The sequence below is a fragment of the Botryllus schlosseri genome, chromosome 1 (assembly GCF_051294905.1).
Source record: "Botryllus schlosseri isolate E-star chromosome 1, Bs_hap1, whole genome shotgun sequence".
NCBI lineage: Eukaryota > Metazoa > Chordata > Ascidiacea > Stolidobranchia > Styelidae > Botryllus > Botryllus schlosseri.
In genome coordinates, this window is record NC_137236.1 from 20490020 (window position 1) to 20512767 (window position 22748).

Sequence of the window (22748 nt, forward strand, 5' to 3'; positions counted from 1 at the left end):
CCGAGTCATCGATCAGAGGGTCGAGTCCGAGTCATGGCATTATGACTCAAGTCGAGTCCAAGTCAATACGTTGACTGCTCAGTTCCCAGCTAAAATCAAGTTAAATTCACTTTTTATAACTCTGTTTGGTGATTTTGAATGGTTCGCATTTATAATATAGTAATTTTCCTTACTTTTAGCAGGTTCTGATCGCATTCTCGCGTGCTAGTACCAATAAACGAAATCCCAATAAGGTGGTTACTTTACTATTCTTCGAAATTATGATAAAATATCGGTCTTGGCCGTCTGCGTCTCGAGTCATATGACTTGGTTCGAGTCATGCGCAATGACTCGAGTCCAAGTCGAGTCGAGTCCTTTCTGTATTTTGAGAAAATGACTCGAGTCAAGTCGAGTCATCAGAAAATAGTGACTCGTATCTGACTCGAGTCGAGTCATGACTCGAGTTATTACAACCCTGGTTTCTGCTCCTGAAGATCTTTTCTTGGAATTGTTCCGAGGATTCAGTTGATCCTGATTTTCCTTCTGTTTCATGAATTCCCAAATGCAGTACTGGAAAGGGTTTTTCAGCAACGATTTATCAATATATAGTGCAACATCACTCCGTATTATCCACGTGAATTTTGATGTGTTTTTTCATATTTGATTTTACATTGAATGCTTTCCCACATATTTTGCAATGGTAATTCACTGCCGCATGAACGGAATAGTGTTGTTTCAGGTGAGACTTTCTCATGAAGCGTTTCCTGCATATATCGCATTCATACTTGCTCTCTTTTAAGTGGATCATCTTCGCGTGTACCTTAACGTACGACTTCGAGCGAAATGTTTTACCGCAAATGTCGCACTGATGCTGGTTTTCTCCCGTGTGAATCAGGCAGTGATATGTTAGATGAGATTTTTGACCGAAACTTTTTCCGCATATATCACACTCGTGTGCTTTTACTCCAAAATGAATTAAATAATGTGTTTTCAAATGACTTTTAGTAGTGAAGTCTTTTCCGCATATATGACACACATATTGTTTCGCTCTGGTGTGAATCATATAATGCCTTTTCAATTCACTTTCCCGTCCAAACCCCTTTCCGCATATACTGCAGTCATAATATTTCATTCCGGTATGAAACAGATAATGGGTCTTCAAATTGGTGTTTGTAACGAAAGCCTTACCGCATACTTCGCATTTATAGTCTTTGATTCCCATGTGTGTAGCATAATGATTTGTAAGTTGAAACTTTCGCGAAAAGGTTTTCGCACATACATTGCACTCAAACTCTTTCAGTGCGGCGTGGATTTTCATGTGCGTTCTCATGTCAAATTTCTTGATGAAAGGTTTCCCGCATATGTCGCACTCGAACTCTTTAATTCCGGTATGAATTTTCAAATGGACTTTCATGGCATGCTTCCGGGTGAATGCCATTCCGCAGACCTCACAAATATGTTCACTGCCCTCGTCAAGATGTCCCGAATTGACACTGTCCTTCCTCACTATGCAAGGAGACTTCGATTCTATGACTTTCATCTGATTCAATACGCCAGCCATTCTTTGAATATCGTCGCGTTTACTTTTGCCCTTAATATATAGTTCAGTACTGCAATCTCAAAAGATGACCGGAAGATTACATCTTTATATATCACAGAGGATCGCAATGTAAAATATTACACAGTCATGGGAGGTCGAATTTGTTATTTCGGGCTGAATTATAGGTAGAATTATTCCAGTACGTTTCTGGTCAATTTCATGTAGAATTTTTCGAGCATGCCCAAACTAAGTGAAGTAGACTTGAAGTAGTATGTGAAGTAGTATTCAAAAGTATTCAAGTATAAGCACATTTAAGAAAGTAACACTAACATCAAGGAGTAACGTGAGTATCGTAGGTATGTAAAGTCAGATCATAGCAAATCTCAAGAAAGCGAGTCGTCAGTCAAGTATTGGTACATCACGACCATAATATCTGATCACCTACCTATTTGCTTCAAGCCCGGCACCACCGTCGATTAACATCCTTGGTTAGTTATATCATTAATAATATTACTATAAACACTACCGCCTGATGAAAAATCTATAGCTTAGGGTTATTAACCATACCGATCAAATCCCATTTTGCGAGGCTTTTCGAACTACCTCCCAATTGATATCTGGTATGAATGTTTGACACCGCATAAAATTCATTCGGAATGACTACCGATATGCATGTGAAGTCATAGACACATCATATGAGCATGATCCCATATTCCCTGGTGATATGCGGACGTGCACACAACATGACGAATTCTCGATGTCAGATCTCAGCCAATACTATGTATCAGCCAAATATTGTATATACCTATGCACAATGTTGCGTGTCATTCAGCGCTGTGAATTTAGAGTGATAGTACGTTCAGGAATATACATGAATGACTAAAATCAATACATGTCAATATCGCTGCCAAATATTTTGATGCTGGTCATATACACCAGTGGTTCCCAACCTCTTTCTACTCATCGCCCTCCTTCAATCTCGAGACGAGTTTTCACCCCCTCTATTTACGGATCCCGAAAAGAGGACATACAAACAGTAAATTTATGCACTCAACTCTGATCGATAGTGAATTTATTAAAAACGGTCATTTTTCCAAGGTGCATGTGCTCGGAAAACCGGTTTCCGCATCCGCTATCCGTTGAGTTGACCTATTTTTGCATCATAATCAGAATGAGCCGCCTTCGCGTGATTTTTTAGGCCTTGTTTTTAATATATCCCACTAAAAATCGTAGCATTGTCGCCCCAATCGCCCCTACGTCACCCTCTTTGGTATTTTCACCCTTGGTTCTCCAAATCGCCCACGTTGGAATCCAGTTCTATACACAGTATATATGTCACACATATAATTGCATGCGATTTTGCTCATGATGGGGAACGAGATAAATTTTATTGCCACTTTGGACTTGGCGAAATTTACAAAGCGAAAGAAGTGGCGAGATAGCGCAGTGGTATAATCCGCGGCTGCAACACCAATTGGTGTGGGTTCGAGTCCGACCGAGGTCGACTTTCGAATTCCGATGGAGGTTTACCTAGGCTCCTCCTCGCCACCTCATCCGCGTCAGCGGTGTCTTACAAAAGCCTAGAGGTGGGCCGTCCTATAAGTCGGCAGTTACGGAAAATATGAAGAATATCGGCCTGGTGTAAATGACCATAGCAGTCGACAAACACCATGAATACCCCAAAACAACCAAACAAACAAACAAAGCGAAAGATATCTGGAAGAAGTCAGATAGACTAATAAGAGTGAAGGAGAAGTGCAAAAATTAGATCGTATATTCGTCAAGATTTAAAAGAGGATTTTCTGAACCATTCGTTCTCGAAATCGCGGTATACCACCAGCACAAAAATATTGGTCCGAATTTCGTATTTGCAAAGTGTCTGAACACCCCTAACACATTCCGTGCCACCAAGCAATGCGTTGGCATTGTGAGCATTCTGCACAATGATTGCGTATTTTTAATATATTATTTTGATATGACGAGAAGGGGCGCAAATATTTTCACCTATCATCAAGGGGATGCGTCGTAAAAAGTTTGAGAAATGCTATCCTAATCGGTCCATTGATCACTGTATAATAAAAAAGGAACTCATGTTCGAGTTCTCTAAATTCCATATAGCCTTAAAATGCGATTCATTCTCGTTTCAACGCAATAGCTGGTTGTATTATTGTTGTAAGTAGACCGGGTTCATGTAGACAGAGATGCATTGTAGACGGTACTCACTTATCAGTGTTTGAATAATAAATATAGCTCAATTATCCATTAAATACTACATGTCAATGGCGACTGTTAAACCTACATCAATAACACTGCCGACCTCTCAAATGTTTCATGCATAGGTATTAGTTAATCCCATAGCAATCGGATAAGTGTCCGTCATTGATAGCTTTGTTCCATAATAATTCCTTTCTAGTACAGTGCCTAATACCTGGGTCATATGCATGTGACAAACCCACTATATTAAACATCGTCTTTTGTTGTATATTGACTACCAATCATATTTTGAACTATAAACACTAGATCACAAATTCGTCATCGCTATAACTTGTATTTACTGTCAGCGGTACGTTTTGAAATGACCTGTAGGCCTATTATCAACTTAATCGCCTACGTAATTATAATAAAAGAAATCTAAAGTTTCATTTTAATTATGGTCTATTACATTATAAGTGGTTCTCGTTGATGAAATTCCCACCATGACACGATGCTCTGTATCGAAATCATCCCATCGAGATTGGATGTATTTTGACCGAAGACGAATTTTAGATGATCATCAGCTTCTATATTATTGTTAAATATAGCTCTTCTGAAGAGAATTCCCTCCGAAGTTGAAGTGAGACAAACAACAGAAAATGTCTTCATCTTGATAACTAGTTACAACTTATCAGAAATTTTTTCATTTTTTGTTCCGAAAAGAAACAAAGCAAACAGAATTACAGTAACGACAATAATGTTGAATCTCTATGCAACAATCACAGAAAGCGGCTAGCAAAAATGAGCAGAAGATGAGTAATTTATCAGCAGCTTTTCCTAGTTTTTCTCAGTTTACTAATCATCCATTACACGGAAATCGTGGGCACACCTGGTGGTTGCTATTAACTTGCGTCGACACAGCAACAACTAGTTTACCCCAGGCAGTAAACCAAATATTCAGTGACCCTTTCACATTCATTGCGTAATAAATCGAATGAAACCTAAGTAACCGGCCCACATTGATAAGGAATAAGAATGGCTAGCATCAGAATTTGAAAATGCCCGACAGAGAAAATAGAATATTCCCACAAACGTAGTTATGCTGCCCCCTGAGCGAAGGTGTTCACAGCTATCAAAAGAACACGATCGTCGAAATTACAGCTATGGTGCAACACAAATCTGAACTAATTCTTTTCACAATGTGAAATCAAAACTACAAAGCTAATGCGCACCATTCTAACATACAAAGACAACGACATACGTCTCGAAAAAAACTGGTCGTGCGTCATCTTCTCAACTAGGTTTGTTTTAAACTAGATGCACACCAGTAATGCTGGGCGACTCACGCGCATCTCGAATAGCTAACTAAGGAACTTCTCATTTACGTTGAAATGAAGCGAGAGGAATATTAATAATGACGGACGACTCTTGCGCTTTCGCCGAAGGAGAGCGACACGTAGTTTGCGAGAAAATGGCAAAGCTGCGGCCTTTTTTATTGCTCTTATCTTTGCTACACGAGTATTGAGCACAACATGAGCTCGATATTAACTGATGCCGCCGTTGGTGAGCCGCGCAAAAGAAGTCGGCAGCACAGACGAAGATATACGGGCGCATGAAAATCGAGGGAGAACGATGGTGAAAGAGTGCGAACGTGAAAAGTCGCCCGGAAGATGACGAAAAATCAAAGACAATGAAATGTTACACTTGTTACTGTCGTGGCGCACATAGCCTGCAAAGGCGATAAGCGCCACTGTGCTGTGCAAATAATAATAATAATAATAATATTAACTGATGCCGCCAAGATACCATACTCGATTTTCCATGGGGACTATTTACCAGTGTTTGGATGACTCAAGGCATGACTTGACAGGAATCAGACTCCAGACAAGTTTTTCGTATGACTCTAGTTGACTCCAGTCTCTTTGCAGAAATGATTTGACTTGACTCTGCACCTCACAAATGTGGCTTGACTCGTGACCCGAAGCAACATTTACGGGTCAATTTCAAGTCATTTAGTAAGTGGTGTCGAATGAATCACCCTGTCTTATGTATTCCCAAATTGTTCGCGATCGTCGGTGATACTTGTCAGAGCAACGAGTCATTCACTGATTGTATATTACACTGATCCTCCATGGTTACATCACAAATCAATCGACCGCAAACGAAAGGATCACAACTTCCGTTGTTGTAGTTGAAGTAAATTATTCTAATAACAACGTTTCCTTGTTTCGTATGCGGCTCAACTCCTACATTACGCTGTGCTCACCTTTAACAACACTCACGCACAGATTCGATTGCCACCGTCGTTATTACGACGGCAAACGAGGCCTAGAAAAGAGACCCGTCAAAGAAATAAAAACAAATAGCTTCCAACAAAGGACCGAAGAAAAACAATGAAATCAGAGAAGGTTAGTAGTTCAGGCATCCCCAATCATGTGTCGAGAACATTTTTTTGATAAAAATAAGTCAAGATTGACCCCGTACGCCTGCTAGATTTTTTACAACAAACAACGGTATCAATTTCATTGTTTGGTTGAATAAGTATCATTCGCTGACTACTACATGTACTGTATTTCGCTCTTGATGTTGTGTGATTGCGGGTCAAGCTCACAGCAGAGAGTCACTAAATATTCACAAACGGAAAGCTGGATATTTCGAGCAAACGCTTGTAACAAAACAAGTAAAATTTTTGAGATTGTAAAGATGCATGCTCGTTTAGTGTTCATATTGTTTATGCTGCCGTGGCCATTCATTGAGTGGCCTGCAGTTGAAATGAAGGAAATTTCAACCAAATATGTTAAAATGACGTGAAAATTATAACATATGAAAAATATTCACAGTGCAGAACCTACCAAGGTTCGTTTGTGAACGTGAACCTCTACATTTCTCAGGTTCACACACAGAACGCGAACGTGAACCTCACGTTCACACCATCCCTAGTAATTAACCATTGAGTGATCAATAACAATTCAGACTATATAGTGGCCCAATATTTTCAAACGTAGTTTTAATGCATCAAGATTTCCAACTTGTTGAATGGATTTGGGGTCACATTGTTGCTTGTGTTGTTTCGAGTACAAATACAACGGCGCCTAGAAGTAAGGAAGCTTTAAAAATTGCCTGAAACCTGAGATGGTATCGTTAACATTGAAAGATCTAGCACGGGAGTTGCCAACCTTTTCAGCTAAAGGGCCACACGAGATTTACGAACCACTGCGTGGGACACTTGACCGTTGATGACCTTTTGTAATCGTCCGATAAAGCGAACCGAATTAGGTAACGTTGAAAACAATACTGTATTACCATACGCATTAAAACTAATAACGTATATATAGCCTATGTTCATGTCTTAGACGCGTCAGGCGCGAAATTTTTTCAAAGGTAATGAATGAATTCGATCAATAATAATGTTTGTTACATATATTGCGGGTCGCCTCAGTATAACACTGTAATCATTGGGCAAGGACAGGATTATTGGGCGCTAAGAAATATCAATAACGAAGATTTCGGTGAAACTCTGTCGATCATTTTCTACAATGATTTCATCCGTGACGATCTTACTTACTGCGATCACACACATGAATTTGCATGTTGGGAGACAAGTTCTCTAGTTACGAATATAGTTAGACTCCATTCAGTAAATTATGCGCATTTTTAATTATCAGGAGGACTCCAATACTAAAAGCGAGGAATAGGATGGCAATAATTGCGCGAAATGCTAAGAAACATTTCAAGTCGAATAAATCTGCTACAAAATATGCTACTTTATTGTCAATCGGTCATATACGAACATCTACGAAAACTGTGGCTGGCCCATTGCTACGCCAATGCGTCGGAACTGATGTTTCAGTCGGTCGTCAACATCCGAAATTTCGATGTCAGGCTAATCAAATTTGGGTAGGCCTTGCAACTTTACCTGGGTAATTAATTGTTTTGATGCTATAACTGTAATTTCGAGAATTACCTCGTGGGCCACACAAAACGTTCTCGCGGGGTGAAGGTTTCCCGCCGCTGATCTAGCATGATGTTATTGTGGTAATCCGTTGAGATGATCTACTGTCCTATTTTGCTTACTGCATGTCTCGTACTCGTAACCGACAATATCAGCGCATATCTGTACATACCCTAAATCCCCTGTGACGAAATACGCAAGCTGCTATCTTTGAAGATGGGATGGAAGCACTAACCGAGTGTATATTCATAATCAAATTTGACTGAAGAAAAAATATCAATTTTTTTCGCACAATCACTATATGAACTATATCGATGCCCAAGTATCCCCATATTAACTGAAAGGAAGGTCTACACCCCCAAATTACATTTAAAAAGTAAACATCATCCATCTAAAACAGTGTTTTCCAAAGTAGGCGATATTGCCCCTTTGTTGGCGATTTTGAGAACAGGGGGTGAAAATACCAAATAGGGGCGACTGGGGGCGATACGGGAAGAAAATATTGGAACTTCTTGTGAGATTTATTTATTCAACACGACCAAAAATGCGCGTGAAGGCGGATTATTCTGCATGGGACGCGAAAAAGAGGTTAACTCAACGGAAATATCAATAAATGTCCTGATTTTATGCCCTCTTTTACGGATTTCGCAATGTGGGGGGGGGGGGAATTTGGGTCAAACTTGATAATTAGCAGACGAGTCGAAAAAAGTCGGGATTCTAAAACATCGACATTCTGGTATTTGTATTTGTGTGTTGTATGGATGAAACCAATATATTGTGAGTGTATTTCAGAGTTGTTTTAATTGAGTTCAAAAATAGTCGGTGCCCTTGAATCGCATTTTATTGAATGAAATTTCGTTTTGTTGGCCCTGTACGCGTCGGACGCACGACGCCGAATGCATTTCCATCGAGCCTGTCACGTCAATTCACTGTAAATCAAAGTTTATCAACACGCAGCCCGATGACCACACGCGACCTGCGATCTAATTTCAACTTTCAGAAGAAAGCAAAGTAAAGCATTTTGAAATCCTGAATTTAATTTGAGTTTCAAAATATTGTTGTTGTTGTTTCAAGCTATACTCATGTGCCTAATGTAACTAATCCCCAAAGACGGAAACGGCTTCGGGGATCGCAGCAGCATTCTGAGCAAAATCAGCGGATAAGAAAGTGCAATGGGCATATTACCTTAATGTGCAATTGCCAAGACACTGTCAAAACTGAGACGCTTAGAAAGCGGCTTGGGACATCACCACAGGAATAAGCTTTTCAGGTGGGGTAGTTTTTCAGCTAGTACCGTGTCTCGTGAGTGCTAATATCGAATGCTTAGTTGCCGAAAATCGTTGTTAGGTATCGCGCGCAGCCCGTAGTTCAAAATAAAACAAAATTGATGATCATGATATTTTTTGTCGAATTGCATTTCATTATTAAAATAATACTTTTTCTGGTAACTATTCCCGCCTCCCATGTCAGAGAGAACAGCGTTTCACTGACGTAAAGATTTAAAATCGTGGTTGCGAGAAGTGTGGCATATTGTTTTGTGTCTCGATATCTTGATTCGTGCAGCCCGCGGTCTCTACGAAATTGCAAACGTGACCCGCAACCCGCTTTGAGTTGACGAACCCTGCTGTAAATGCATTTTCCTCAAACCTTTAGCACGCCAATTCTTTGTTAACATAATGTGACCAGACATGTAGAAGTTGTATTGATAAAAACATTTCCTCGAATTATGTGAAAGACACACTTTCCAATAGCGATGATAATTTATGGTACGAGATCCATCTCAACTGAATTTTTCAGTAAATTGTCGCCACCATATTTTTGTCATTACTCGACACAGGTGAATGTTTTTCAACGAAATTCTTCGCACGTATATATATCGCACTCATACTCTTTCACTTCATCATGACTCTTGCTTTGTCTTGGATTCGGCATTGAATGCTGTCGCACGTACCTCACACATCCGCATGCCTACTGTCGGTATTTCATTTTCGTATGGGCGGAATAGTGTCTTATAAGGGTAGACTTTTTCGTGAAGCCCTTTCCACATATCTCGCACTCATATTCATTTGTTTTTAGGTGTACCGCCGCCATGTGTGATTTAATGTACGATCTCAAACGAAACGCTTTACCGCAAATTTCACACCTATGTTCCTTCTCTCCGGTGTGAACCGAATAGTGGGCTTTGAGTAGGTATTGAGTACTGAATCCTCTTCCGCAGACATGACAAACAAAATTTTTCGCGCCAGTGTGGGTCAAATGATGTTTTCTTAAATTGACCTTTCCTGCGAAATCTTTCCCGCAGATACGGCAATAGTAATCCTTCGTCCCGGCGTGATTCAAATAATGACGTTCAAGTTGAGCATTTTGTCGGAAACGTCTTCCGCATATACGACACTCATGATTTTTGGCTAGTGCATGAATCAACGAGTGTGTTTTCAAATTACTCTTTAAAACGAACCCTCTCCCGCATATCGAACATACGTGATCTTTCAAACCGCCGTGAATCACATAATGGTGGTTCAATTGACCTTTTCGTCCGAAACCTTTCCCGCATATATCACACTCGTAATTCGTTGATCCGACATGCATAAAATAATGTGTTTTCAAATGACTCTTAGCTGTGAAACCTTTACCACATATATCGCACTCGAACTCTTTATATCTGTCGTAACGTTTCATGTGGCTTCGCATCTCGCATATAGTGGTGAATCGTTTCGCACATACATCGCATCTGAACTCTTTAAATCTGTCGTGACGTTTCATGTGGTTTTTCATCTCGTATATAGTGGTGAATCGTTTCGCACATACATCGCACTCGAACTCTTTCAATCCGAGGTGAACTTTCATGTGTGTTTTCAAATTTGATTTCCTGATAAATACTTTCCCACATATATCGCAATCGTGGTTTTTCATTTCCTTCCGGAATGAATGATGAGATAATGGGGCACAACTTCTCACAAATCTTTTTCCGCATATGTCACCATCAAGCTCCTTGGCTCCGGTGTGAATTTTCATATGGACTATCATGTAAGACTTGCTCTTGAAGCATTTTCCACAGACCTCGCAAACATTGCCATTGCAGCCTTGACGATGTTGAAAATGGGGCTGCATCATTTTTAACTCGGTAGGAATACTTTGTTGCGGGGACGCTCCTGCGATTCAATGCAGAACCTCTCCTTCAATGTACACAACTAATATCGCGAATAATATGGTTTTATGCTGCGTGTTAAAATCTAAAAAATATAACTGCATGCAGACTTGGACAACTAGAAAATTTTCAGCTTTTCTGAATTAGATTAGAATTAGAATTAGAGCTCCACAATTTTTCATAATTAGATTAGAATTAGAATTAGAGCTACACAGCTTTTTTCAAATTAGATTAGAATTAGGATTAGAGCGTCTAAGCTTTTTCCAGATTAGATAAGAATTAGAATTAGAGCTACTTAGTTCGCAAAAACTTGGAAATTGAATGAAATTGTATATGGGAAATAAATACAGCAAAATGCAGTTCACATCAAATCACAGTGCGTAGTGCAAAAGGCCGTGAGGCGATAAGCGCCACATATTTTTGTTTAATAAACAACAACAACATTGCATTCCCACAAACATGAGACTGGTTAACTTCTGCACACCAAGCTTGGCTCGATTTTTACTATGCTTCAATAAAATATTACTTCTTTTATGGTAACCGTGGGCATCGCCCATGTTAGTCAGAATGGCGATGTACTAACGTAAAGTTTTAGAAACTAGAATGTTGTTCGCAGACTACAAGCTACTCTAGCAGGCTATAATCGTCATAATATCTACTATGACTGCACGGTGTAAGTAGGGCGATGGCGGGTTGGCACTGGATTCCCTGCGCAAGCGGGATATTCTTTTTAACTCACTGCAATAGTGCAATATGCCTCGGACAAAGAGGGATTTTCAGGAAAACAATAATTAGATTAGAACTAGAATTAGAGAATACGGACATTTCACAAATTAGATTAGAATTAGAATTAGAACATTAGATTAGAATTAGATTACTGGCATTTCGCTCTAATTTAGTGAAATTAGACAACTAGAATTATCTAGTTGTCCAAGTCTTACTGCATGGAATGCGGCACTTCTAATCTCAGAATATCACTGCTTTGCACAAAACATGACAAGAACAGGTAACAATAGTCATGACGTCATACAGAGTCTAACATCGCATGGTCAGCATAGCCTGCACATCTTCTCGCGTGAAAGATGCGGATTTATTTAAATGCTATTTTCAACTTGTCGACACCACAAGTCAGTGAACTTCTAAAAGGTGTGAAATGAAAGTGGAAGTAATCTATCAACGTGACAATCCGAGGGCTTATCACACGAAGCATTGCTAGCGCTGCGATAAAGTTGGCTTCATGAGAGGGGCATTACAGCGTATTGTATCAAAGACAGTCGCCAGGATTTGATTACCAACGCCGAGCTAGTATATAAATTCACATACTTGGATAGCACTCGTATCAGTATGTATTGAATTGTGTCACATAAAACAGAACGATGTAATTACTACGCAGTTTTACGGAGTTTTGACCTGATTAAAATAATAATAAGATGATAACGATACTGACGTAATAACCACAAAGTTATTGAATATTAACGAAGTCCTCCGAGTATCTTTGCTACCCAATTGTAATTTGATAAGCTTGTTTGGCACTGTGCTAGACCTCTACCTCCATAGCGAAACCGGACCATTTCAAGAATGTATAGGACGATGTTCTATCGGGCTACTCCCGCAGCCATGATCAACAGTGCCGCTAACTCGAGTCTTCAGCATCTTTTGATTCAATATTTTGTTAATAAGGGATGTTAAATCCACTTTTTGTCGCGCGATGGAAAAGCGATAATAAATGTTAAACTCATTTTTGTCATGTACCGGAAATGCGAATAGGTTTTTCGGATTGACGCTAATCGTACGTACGTTTTAGTCGTCTCACCGTTTCTCTATATTAATGTTAATCTATCCCATATACGAGTTTGACGCTGTGACCGAAAATTCTGCAGCAGATCAAAATGAATTGTTACCACGATGTTATAAGACAAGAATTGGTAGATATGCTTCATGCATGAACCGCATATCTAAAGTCTTTGTTTTAACTGAGCCGCAACACAAAAATTTAAAAATGAGAATCAAATCCGTCACAATGAAATGTAGGCTATCGAATAAAGTTTATAACTGTGTCGTGACACAGTGTGTCTTCGATTAGGCTGCAAGGTGTTCGCTGTTTGAACTCAGGCTGGCATGAAATCAACGCAGTGCGGAGCAGTATCTAGTGCTTATGAGCGACTTAGGGAAGAATGAAGCTCAGTAATATTATTACTCTTTAAATCTGTCTCCGGTGGGTAACTCGTTGCAAAGTTTTAGTATTTGCTTTCGTAATGAGGTTTACGCTTAGTAGCTTTTTAATTATTGAACTGGCCTTGACAGATATGAACCGTGGCTTATATCCGCTATAACTGAATGCAAACTCTTCTCATATTCTGCTTTGTAAGGGCTATATTCGTGTTCATACTATCCTTTCCTGCAATTATCGCTCAACGACATTATCTTGACCTAACTCGACCTTTATTGCTAGCCTTTACAATACTAATGGGAGAGGTGTACTCACAATCAGCCAGGCATTGATCGTGGCCTGCGCTACCGTGATTACTCAATTATCAGGCACATTGTTAAACGCCGTGATTTATCATTGATGACCATGTTCCATCACTAATGACCATCTACCATTTTTACGGGTGAAATGTTTATGTGCACTCGGTTCAAGAATTCTATTGCAAAGTTCGAACCATGTAGTGTAGTGTAGCGTCACCATCCAAGAAATTTCACAGTAGTCTTACGTAAACCATAAGGAAAGAAACAACACAATACACATGTTGATAAGACGAGATGAAACGCGTAAATTTATAATCAGGTTGCACCTCTCAAGGAAAATAGTGAAACGCATGTGCAATCAGTAAAGAGCTGCAATCAAAGACTCGAAGAGCCGTATTATCGCCATAGGTCTGAATGTGCAAACGATAGCTGGTTACTAATCCTCACTGACACAGTCAAAATTATATGATACTCGTAGGCACGGTGGAATCGCTAGACTAGTAAAATGTGACATAATGAATTAACAGACCGTGAATTTCGTGCTTCAGCGCAAACTCGTGAGAATATGAATTAATAGCACATAGCATCTGCCTAATTACTGATAAGTTTTGAAACTGCAACTGCGAATCGTCTGTGACACCCCATATAGAAACTCTTGATATCAAAATACGAACAAATAAATCCTCTCATGCATCAATAATCATAGTAGTATAGTAATATAATATATACTATTAGCTCAACGTCATAATTGCTTGTTGCGATGTTATCTAAAAAAGGCATATATTGAATATGATACAAAATAGATCTTTAGGATTATCATAAATGAAACCAAATTAACTTACAGTAAATCTTGGCTTGGTATAATACATGCACCTTTATTTGGCATGTGGTGCTCACACACATTCTTTGCGTCATGTTGACATGCTGCGTTCACATTTAAAACGCAACAATGGCGACTTGCAAATCTAAACTTATACATGGCAGAAAGATCAATGCATAATTTGACGAGGCCGCTAATTTTCCTCGCATACAGCGAGAACGGCACGTCTCTCTGATCATCCTATCAACTAAGTATTGTTAGAAGAGACCAATCATTTTGATAACAGAAGCTATCGGATTTATAGGGTATTTAGACTGCGCAATCGTAGTCGGCAATACGTCAGTCTAGGGGCGATGTTTATGACTACAATAATCGAATCTAATCGACGAATTATTGTAATCACGCTAGCAAGTTACTTTTATTGTTGGTTGTAATATCATTTTTATCCCAGCTCCAGTGCGAGCCCACTCTAGACATTTAGGATAAAAAAAACGAGTTAATTCAATTTCAAAGTCTCTTACTCGTGGCTCATGCGAGTCCACCAAACACTAATGAATATTAATTGTTTGAGTTTATTATTTTTACATTATAGATAGCCTTCATTAATTTCTGACAGCTACTTCCTTAAGTTGTGAGTCAGAAAATGAGAAATTGTTAACACACAGAATGTAGCAACGTAGCGCGTAGCGTATCGTGAGGGGGCGAGCTTATGTAACAACTCACCTTTGATACTTATAAAGCTTATTTTAAGCTATCAGGCAGAATCGCCAAAATAAAGTTAGGTACGCACTCCTGGTCCGAACCGTATATCAGACTGGTGCAACAAATAAATGAATCCACCTGGGACCACTCGTACTACTTGCATGCCTCCTAAAGAGGAATTAGACTTCCAGCAGCAATACATTTTCATCGTGAATTATGAATGAATATACAGCTTGTCCCAATGTCGTTTTGAGAGCGCGAAGAAACTTTTGCGGTATTTTAGCATCGCGTTACTTTGGGATAGGTAGCGGATGTACATGAATTTACAAGCTGACATGTAGTCTGATTTACAAGGACAACATGTAGGGTTGTAGGTAGGCCTACTAGGTAGACTGTAAAATTACTGTCTCGGGCCTAAATGGACAGGAGAAAATGTAGATTTAATGTACCAGAGGTGACTGTAACATTACGGTCTGGCGTGTAAAGCTAGATTACCTGGCGGGTGTAAGGTTAATTTACATTGAAACATTGCCCAGTGTTATCCATCTACTAAAGCAGTGCTTTTCAACCTTTTTGAGCTCCATTCGCACTTTATTTGTGAAATAAATTTCATTCGCACAGGCTAATCGAAAATTGTTATACACTAAGAAGATGAAGATACTTAACAACATTTTGTTCAGATGTTAAACAAGTTTGCTTCTACGTAGATTAAGCTATCAAGTGTCTCATTAAAAAGGCAACTTTTTCGCTCGTTTTGATTTTGACTATATTACTAAAACCCTTCCCGGCCAAACAAGTTGTTTGAATTTGTACAAGAACGTCTACCAGTGCTTGGATGGCAGGTCTGAAAAACTGTTCTGCGATCTTATCCAAAATACAGCGTATTTTTCGCGAGCGAAAATACTTGCTGGCAGAAATTGATTTTGAGAGGTGACACAAAGGTCACGGAGGCTCCAGTTATTCGAAAGGGTGAAAAGCCCATATGTTTGTGTTGAGGCTTTTGCTTTATGTCTTGGAGCATAAGGTGAAAAACGATCAAGGATAGTACAGGCACATTAGAGCTCGCTACCTTATGATACGTTGCTCCAACTTCTGTCTCGCGGGTATATGAAAAGAGGAATCACCTCATTATGCTGTGTGTTATGCTCTTTATCTCAATCTAATTTGAGAATTCATATATCGGTTCAATGCCAGTAAAGTAGCTTTTAAAGTTCCACCAAAATCTGGGTTTTTGTGGCATCTCGCGACCCGAGCCTTCCCAAAAAAAACGAATTCATTTTTACTATTACAGTTGTTTGCTACGATTCTACGGACACAATTCTACCCAACACCACAATTCTACCCAACACAGCTCTATACAAAACATGTCTGACGCACGCGATTTCAAATCAAGGCAAATTAAACACATCTGTGTGCCATAGTTGTACTACTGCGTCTATACCAGTGGTTCCCAACCTTTTCCGACTGATCGCCCACTTTTTAAGCTCCACACCGATCATCGCCCCCCAAATATTGGGAACCGAAAAATGGGCATACAAACTGGGATCACCGGCGAGTGGACTAATAAGAAAAAAGGTCAACTTTTCGGCTTGACCTCGAAATTACGATTTTACAGCTAAATTTCCGTGATTTGACTAAAAAAAGGCCATTACTCTGACTTCACTCCAATCAGGATCGAAACAGCACTTCGTCAGCCCCCCCCCCCAAAAAAATCAACGTTGGTCTTGGGCCCCCAAAGGGTGATAAACGAAACCCCAGACCCTCACAGTGGGCTTTACGTTGCTACATATCAGCTATACTTTATTTCATGTGCAGTTTGGAGAGTCACCGTATTTCGCCTAAACGCGCAAAGCGCGACAAATATCTATAATTCATGTTTGAATCGGTCAATATGATTGGAAATTGCAAATATATTGCTATCAATTTGTTATCCTCTCTCAGCTCACGTAAGCAGATTTACCGGTACAGCTGAGCGTTGTGTGTTGGAAAAGGTAGGACCCCTAAATAATAACTAAACATCTTCGGGCGGACCCGTTGCTATATTGACTTCGTTACATGATGCTATTTCGTGGACCTCCTATATCTGCTATGTCAAAAGATATGGAAATCGCCAAAACGTACCAAACTAAAAGACGCACATGATTTCAATTTGGTATATTTCTTTACTGGTAAAAAAATTTCCCTGCAGAGATGGCATTTGTCCTATAGGGTTCAGATCGTCAGGACAGGAACATGTGACGCCAGCCAATAAGGCGCCTATGGACAATTAAACATATATGTATATATATCGGAGTTTTCCGTCAGCACAAGGGCATTCCTTTTCGGCTTCTCGCTTTCTCGCCCTTCTTTCTTCTCGCTGCTGATCGTCCTGGCACACTTCTTGGAGTCGCATGTTACATGGCCTATAACTTCATATGTCTTGGTGCGTCGTGGCGCAGTAATAGCCGACGCCGAAGTCTCTATTCCGATAAATCATGGGTATCTTTGTTGGGGGAAGGGTACCCAACATCAAGATATATGACAATATGATATCGCGACCAGCGCAAAAAATTTTGAAAAGTTGAATGAATTTCCATAAAATTACTCTATAATTTATGTTAATTCACGAAATAATTTTAGGCCACCTTCGAGTTCGGCCCAGAATTGAAGGTTTGGGGTGCAGCAGTTTGGGTCCTGACTCTAATATAGCCATTTTAACGCACTATCGCCCCCTAACGCTCCTTCGTTGCTTTCGCCCCCTATCGCCCCTTTCGTCCGCTTTCCGCCTCCCTGTCGCCCCTTTCGGTATTTCCGACCCCCTAGACCGCTAAATCTCCCCCTGGGGTGCGATATCGCCCACGTTGGGACCCACTGGTCTATACTCAGATTGCAAGCACGGGAATCTTCCGTGCCGACAATGGAGCATATCCATATCGAAAGGTTTGGCCATATATCATCTGTCCATTTTAGACCAAAGTTTTATGGCTGCTTATGTTTTCTCACCGCATTTTATCAGCGGTTTGTTGGCCAAAACTTTGCAACTTCATGTGCCCCGACGCAAAAGGGGTGGGCCTCGAAATGAATGAGTCTCATAGACCTGAACTCGCTCGTTGCACACCCCCACACTAGCTCATCGCAAGAGTCTTCTACCAGTTTTTTCAGAAAAATCAGTCGGACAAATCTCATCACGAATTCTCATGATAATGCCATTATTTTATGCGTGTCTCGCTCATTGGCTACAGTACCCAACACAGTCACCTTGGATATGTAAAAACTATCGCAAAATTGTTTGCATTAAATTCAACAAATATATAAACAGATAGCTCTGGCACTGTGTCGACTCAAATTATACACTTTGCGGTCCATACTTTAATAACCCTTGAACGGGTAAAAGCTTGCAAATGTTAGTCTGTAAAGTGTAATGATGGTATATTTACTACTATCCTCGTGCCTCGCGCTAATCGAGCAGTTATTACGAAACTATGATGGTTGTTTAGCGAAATATAGCAGAAAGCCAATTTGACATAATTTTTTCAGCCTGTCGCGGGCACAGGCGGGCTGATATAATGTATATCTGCCACTACACCAGCTTCCAAACCAGACTTTTGATTACGTTATAATTTTAGTGCGAAAATATCAATCCACTACGGCTTGTGAAAGCTATTATCAATGGTGCTTCGTTAGTTGAACAAGCTTTTACAACTACGTCGCCACTACAAAAGTTACACAGACCTTACATTTCCTATTAGGTATATTTGAATTATTCCACATCAGAAAAATTAGAAATTATTCATGAATTTCATTCGCCCTTGAATCGGATTTTCATTCGCAGTATTCGCACCATCATCGTCATTCGTACTTGATCCGGATTTTCATTCGCAATATTCGCACCACCTTCATCATTCGCACTGCAATTATTTTAATTCGCACAAGTGCGAACCGTCACACAGGCTGAAAAGCACTGTACTAAGCATCGATATTCTGTTCTTCCGATATTCTGATTTGCGTGTTGTATAAAACCAATATATTTATTTAGGTGTTTTAGAGTCGTTTTGAATGAGTTCAGAAATAGTAGGCACGCTTGCGTCGGATTTCATTGAATGATATTTAATTTTGTTGGCCCCATACGCATTCGTCGATGTGTACGAAGTCACATGTATTCCGTCAAACCTACCACACCAATGACCTATTCCCTTTAACACGCAACCCGAGGGTCGGATCAGCTGAAACGGCTTCGAGGATGGCAGCAGCATTCCGAGGGAAATTGGCAGGTACAAATGAGCATATCCCATCGACGTGCAAATGCCAAGACACTGTCAAGACTGAGCCGCTTACAAAACAGCATGGTGTATCACCACAAGAATAAGCTTTTCGTTGGGGTTCATCTATTACAGTGTCTCCCTAACCCCAATATCGATGCCTTGGTGGCCGGAAATCGTTGTTACGTATCGTGCGCAGTTCACAGTTCAAAATAAAATGAAATTGATGATCACGATAATTTTCGGTCGAAAAGTATTTCTTTAATAAAAAATACTTTGTGTAGATATTCCCGTAACCCTTGTTAAACAGAACAGCGTTGGACTGAAATACAGAGTTACAAACGTGGTTGTTAAACAAAGTGTGACCTATTTTGTCTCAATATTGCGATTCATGCGACCGGCGATATCGACCAAATTTCATGTGACCCGCGACCCGTTTCAAATTGGCGGCCCTTGCTGCAAATGCATTTTCATTAAACCTACGGAAAACCAATCTTCTGTACAAGTTGTATTAATCCAAACGTTTTCTCAAATTATGTAAAACACACATTTTCTGGCAGCGATGATATTTTCTAGTACGAAGATCAATCTCCACTGGATTGTTCATTGAATTGTCGTCTTAATATTTTTGCCGTGTCCATAATTTCTGAAATGGCGCGCAAGTCGATGTATTACAACGAAATTCTTCGCGCGTATACATCTCACTCATATTGTTCCACTTCATCATGAATCTTGTTTTGTGTTGGATTCGACATTGAATGGTGTCACACGTACCTCACACATACGGATGCTTACTGTCGGTATTTCCTTTGCGTGTGGACGGAATAGTGACTTATGAGATGAGACGTTTTCGTAAACCCCTTTACGCATATCTCGCACTCGTATTCCTTTGTTTTCAGGTGTACCGTCTTCATGTGTAATTTAAGGTACGATCTTAAACGAAATGCTTTACCGCAAATGTCACACTCATGTTCCTTCTCTCCGGTGTGAATCGAATAGTGGTCTCTAAATAGGCATTGTTTACCGAAACTCTTTCCGCATACATGACACACATAATCTTTCGCGCCCGTGTGGATCGAATGATGTTTTTTCAAATCACCCTTTGCTACGAAATCCTTTCCGCAGACATGATATCCGTAATCCTTCGTCCCGGCGTGAATGAAATAATGACGTTTCATGTCAGCATTGTGTCGAAAACGTTTTCGGTATACATGGCATTCGTGATCTTTGGCTAATGTATGAATCAACGAGTGTGTTTTCAAATTACTCTTTAAAACGAAACCTCTCCCGCATATCGAACATATGTGATCTTTCACGCCAGCGTGAATCACATAATGGTAGTTCAATTGCCCTTTTCGTCCGAAACCTTTCCCGCATATATCACTCTCGTAATTCGTTAATCCGGCATGCTTAAAATAATGTGTTTTCAAATAAGCCTTTGCTATGAAACCTTTACCACATATATCGCACATGAACTCTTTAAATCTGTCGTGACGTTTCATGTGGTTTTCATCTCGTGTTCGGTGATGAATCGTTGGGCACATACACCGCACTCAAACTCGTTCGAGCCGAGATGTCTTTTCATGTGTGCTTTCAAATTTGATTTCTTGGTAAATAGTTTTCCACATATATCCCACTTGTGGTTTTTCATATTCTTATGGCATGAAGTATGAAATAATTGGGTACTCCTTTGCAAAAATCTTTTTCTGCATATGTCGCACTCAAACTCCTTAGCTCCGGTATGAATATTCATATGGACTTTTATGCAAGACGTGGTCTTGAAGCATTTTCCACAGACCTCGCAGACATTACCATTGCTGCCTTCGATATGTTGAAAATGGGGCTCCATCATTTAATACTCGCTAGGAATACTTTGTTGCGGCGATGCACATCCCATTTAATGCAGAGGCCTTTCCTTCAATGCGGTCGCAACTAATGCCGCGAATAATAGGTTTGATGCTGCGTGTTAAAATCTAGAAAATATAACTGCATGTAATGCGGGTTTTCGAATTTCAGAATATCACTATCTTGCACACAGCATTGCTAGAACAAGTTACAATAGTCATGACTTCATACACAGTCTAACATCGCATGGTCGCCATGCAAATCTTCTCGTGGCAATCCTGTAGATCTATGTCAGGGGTTCTCAACCCGCGGCCCGCGGGCCGCATGCGGTCCGCAGACGTTTATTTTGCGGCCCGCGACATCTTTCATTATAAACGCAATTGCCACTGGCACGATGTTGCTGGTCTCTAGTTCAAGAGAATTCCATTGTATAGTACACTCTTAAAGAGTGTTTAACTCAGATACAAGAACAAGGAACGGGAAATTAAACGGCGGGAACTGGGTTTGTAACTATGTTTGGATAAATCAATTTGCTTTGTCAGATATAAATGGAAAACCGATGTGACATATTTGTCGAATAACTATTTTCGTAACGAAGCGTAGAAGCTTAAAATTATACCACGACACTTTCTTCTGAAGTTACAGGTATCGTCCGATGTTAGAAAAGTCATTGATAGCTAGGTGTCAGGCCCACCAATCTATATTTCGAGGCATTGTTAAAATTGTCGACTATGTTGCAGACGCATGGTTTAAAATTGCTTGGAATATCGCTAAACCCATGAAATTGGCCAGAGAAGGTGTGATTTCAATAAAACGAATATTCACTGCTTCCGATACTTAACAGCAAGGACAACATCACTTGACAAATTTCGAAGTTACAGTTGTCTGATTTAACCGTGACCAGAAGAGTAACAGCAATTTCAGTCGATCTTTCCTCGCATGTTCTGAAATACGTTGACGCGTAGACTGCTTTAGCCTAGCATCGGACGAATCCACTGACTTCACAGACATTACAGAGCTAATTAATTATCTGGTCGCTTTTTATCAGAGTGGACATGCTGGCAGGGCAAACGCGGGTAAGGACCAGCGAAAAACATCAACTTAATAAAGCCGAATTCTCTCTGTATTGGTGCAGGGCTACATCCATGGAAGGAAAGGAGTAGGGTTGATTGGTTTGTTCAGAAATACCCGGACGCCAAACTTCTTCTCATATCACTGAGAGCTCAAAGTGATAATGACCTCTGTAGCGAAAAAGTTAGGCTACCGTAATTTTAGACTTGCTCGCTCACGCATTGAAACAGAGACTTCGGCTCTCTGGTGGCTGGGTTTGAAGGTGCAGCATATACCGACTTGGCAACTAATGAAATGCCGGCTCAATGACGGGATATGCGTGCGCCGCTGGAAGATAATATTCTCACAAAAAAAACTGCAATCTTGCGAACTCTGTCCATTAATGCTTCAGAATGCATAAAAATGTATTAAACGCCCGTATACGACTGGAAAATAGGCTATAGTAGTCTAAATTGAATAATAGCCCACTAATACATGGGAATAATGTTCTGCGGCCCGCAGTGTCTTTCGCTGTTAAAATGCGGCCCGTTATACGAGGGAAGTTGAGAACCCCTGATCTATGTAAATGCTATTTTGAACTTGCCGGCATCACAAGTAAGTGATTTTACTTCTAAAACCTTCGAAATGAAAATCGAAATATTATCTAAACGTGAATAGCAGAGGGCTGCTTACAAGTAGCATTGCTAGCGCTCTGCTAATTGGCTTCATAGCAGGGGCATTGTTCCGTGTTGTATCAGAGACACTCGCAAGGATTTGATTACCAACGCAAAGCTCTCTAGTAGTCCAACTCA

The 22748-nt window shown here is 40.1% G+C and overlaps 1 protein-coding gene and 1 long non-coding RNA gene across 4 annotated transcripts in view; one reads left to right on the top strand and one right to left on the bottom strand.

Moving 5' to 3' along the window:
- The window catches only part of LOC145445049 (uncharacterized), a 199089-nt gene that overhangs the window by 143474 nt on the left and 32867 nt on the right, over nucleotides 1–22748 (top strand). The window lies entirely within an intron of this gene.
- LOC145437890 (uncharacterized) lies at nucleotides 347–10840 on the bottom strand. Its single transcript, XM_080315278.1, has 3 exons — nucleotides 9637–10840; nucleotides 2087–2136; nucleotides 347–1596 (listed from the first exon to the last, which is right to left on the bottom strand). Exons 1-3 carry the CDS (start codon nucleotides 10776–10778, stop codon nucleotides 596–598), a joined length of 2193 nt encoding a protein of 730 aa, XP_080171404.1. The 5' UTR covers nucleotides 10779–10840; the 3' UTR covers nucleotides 347–595.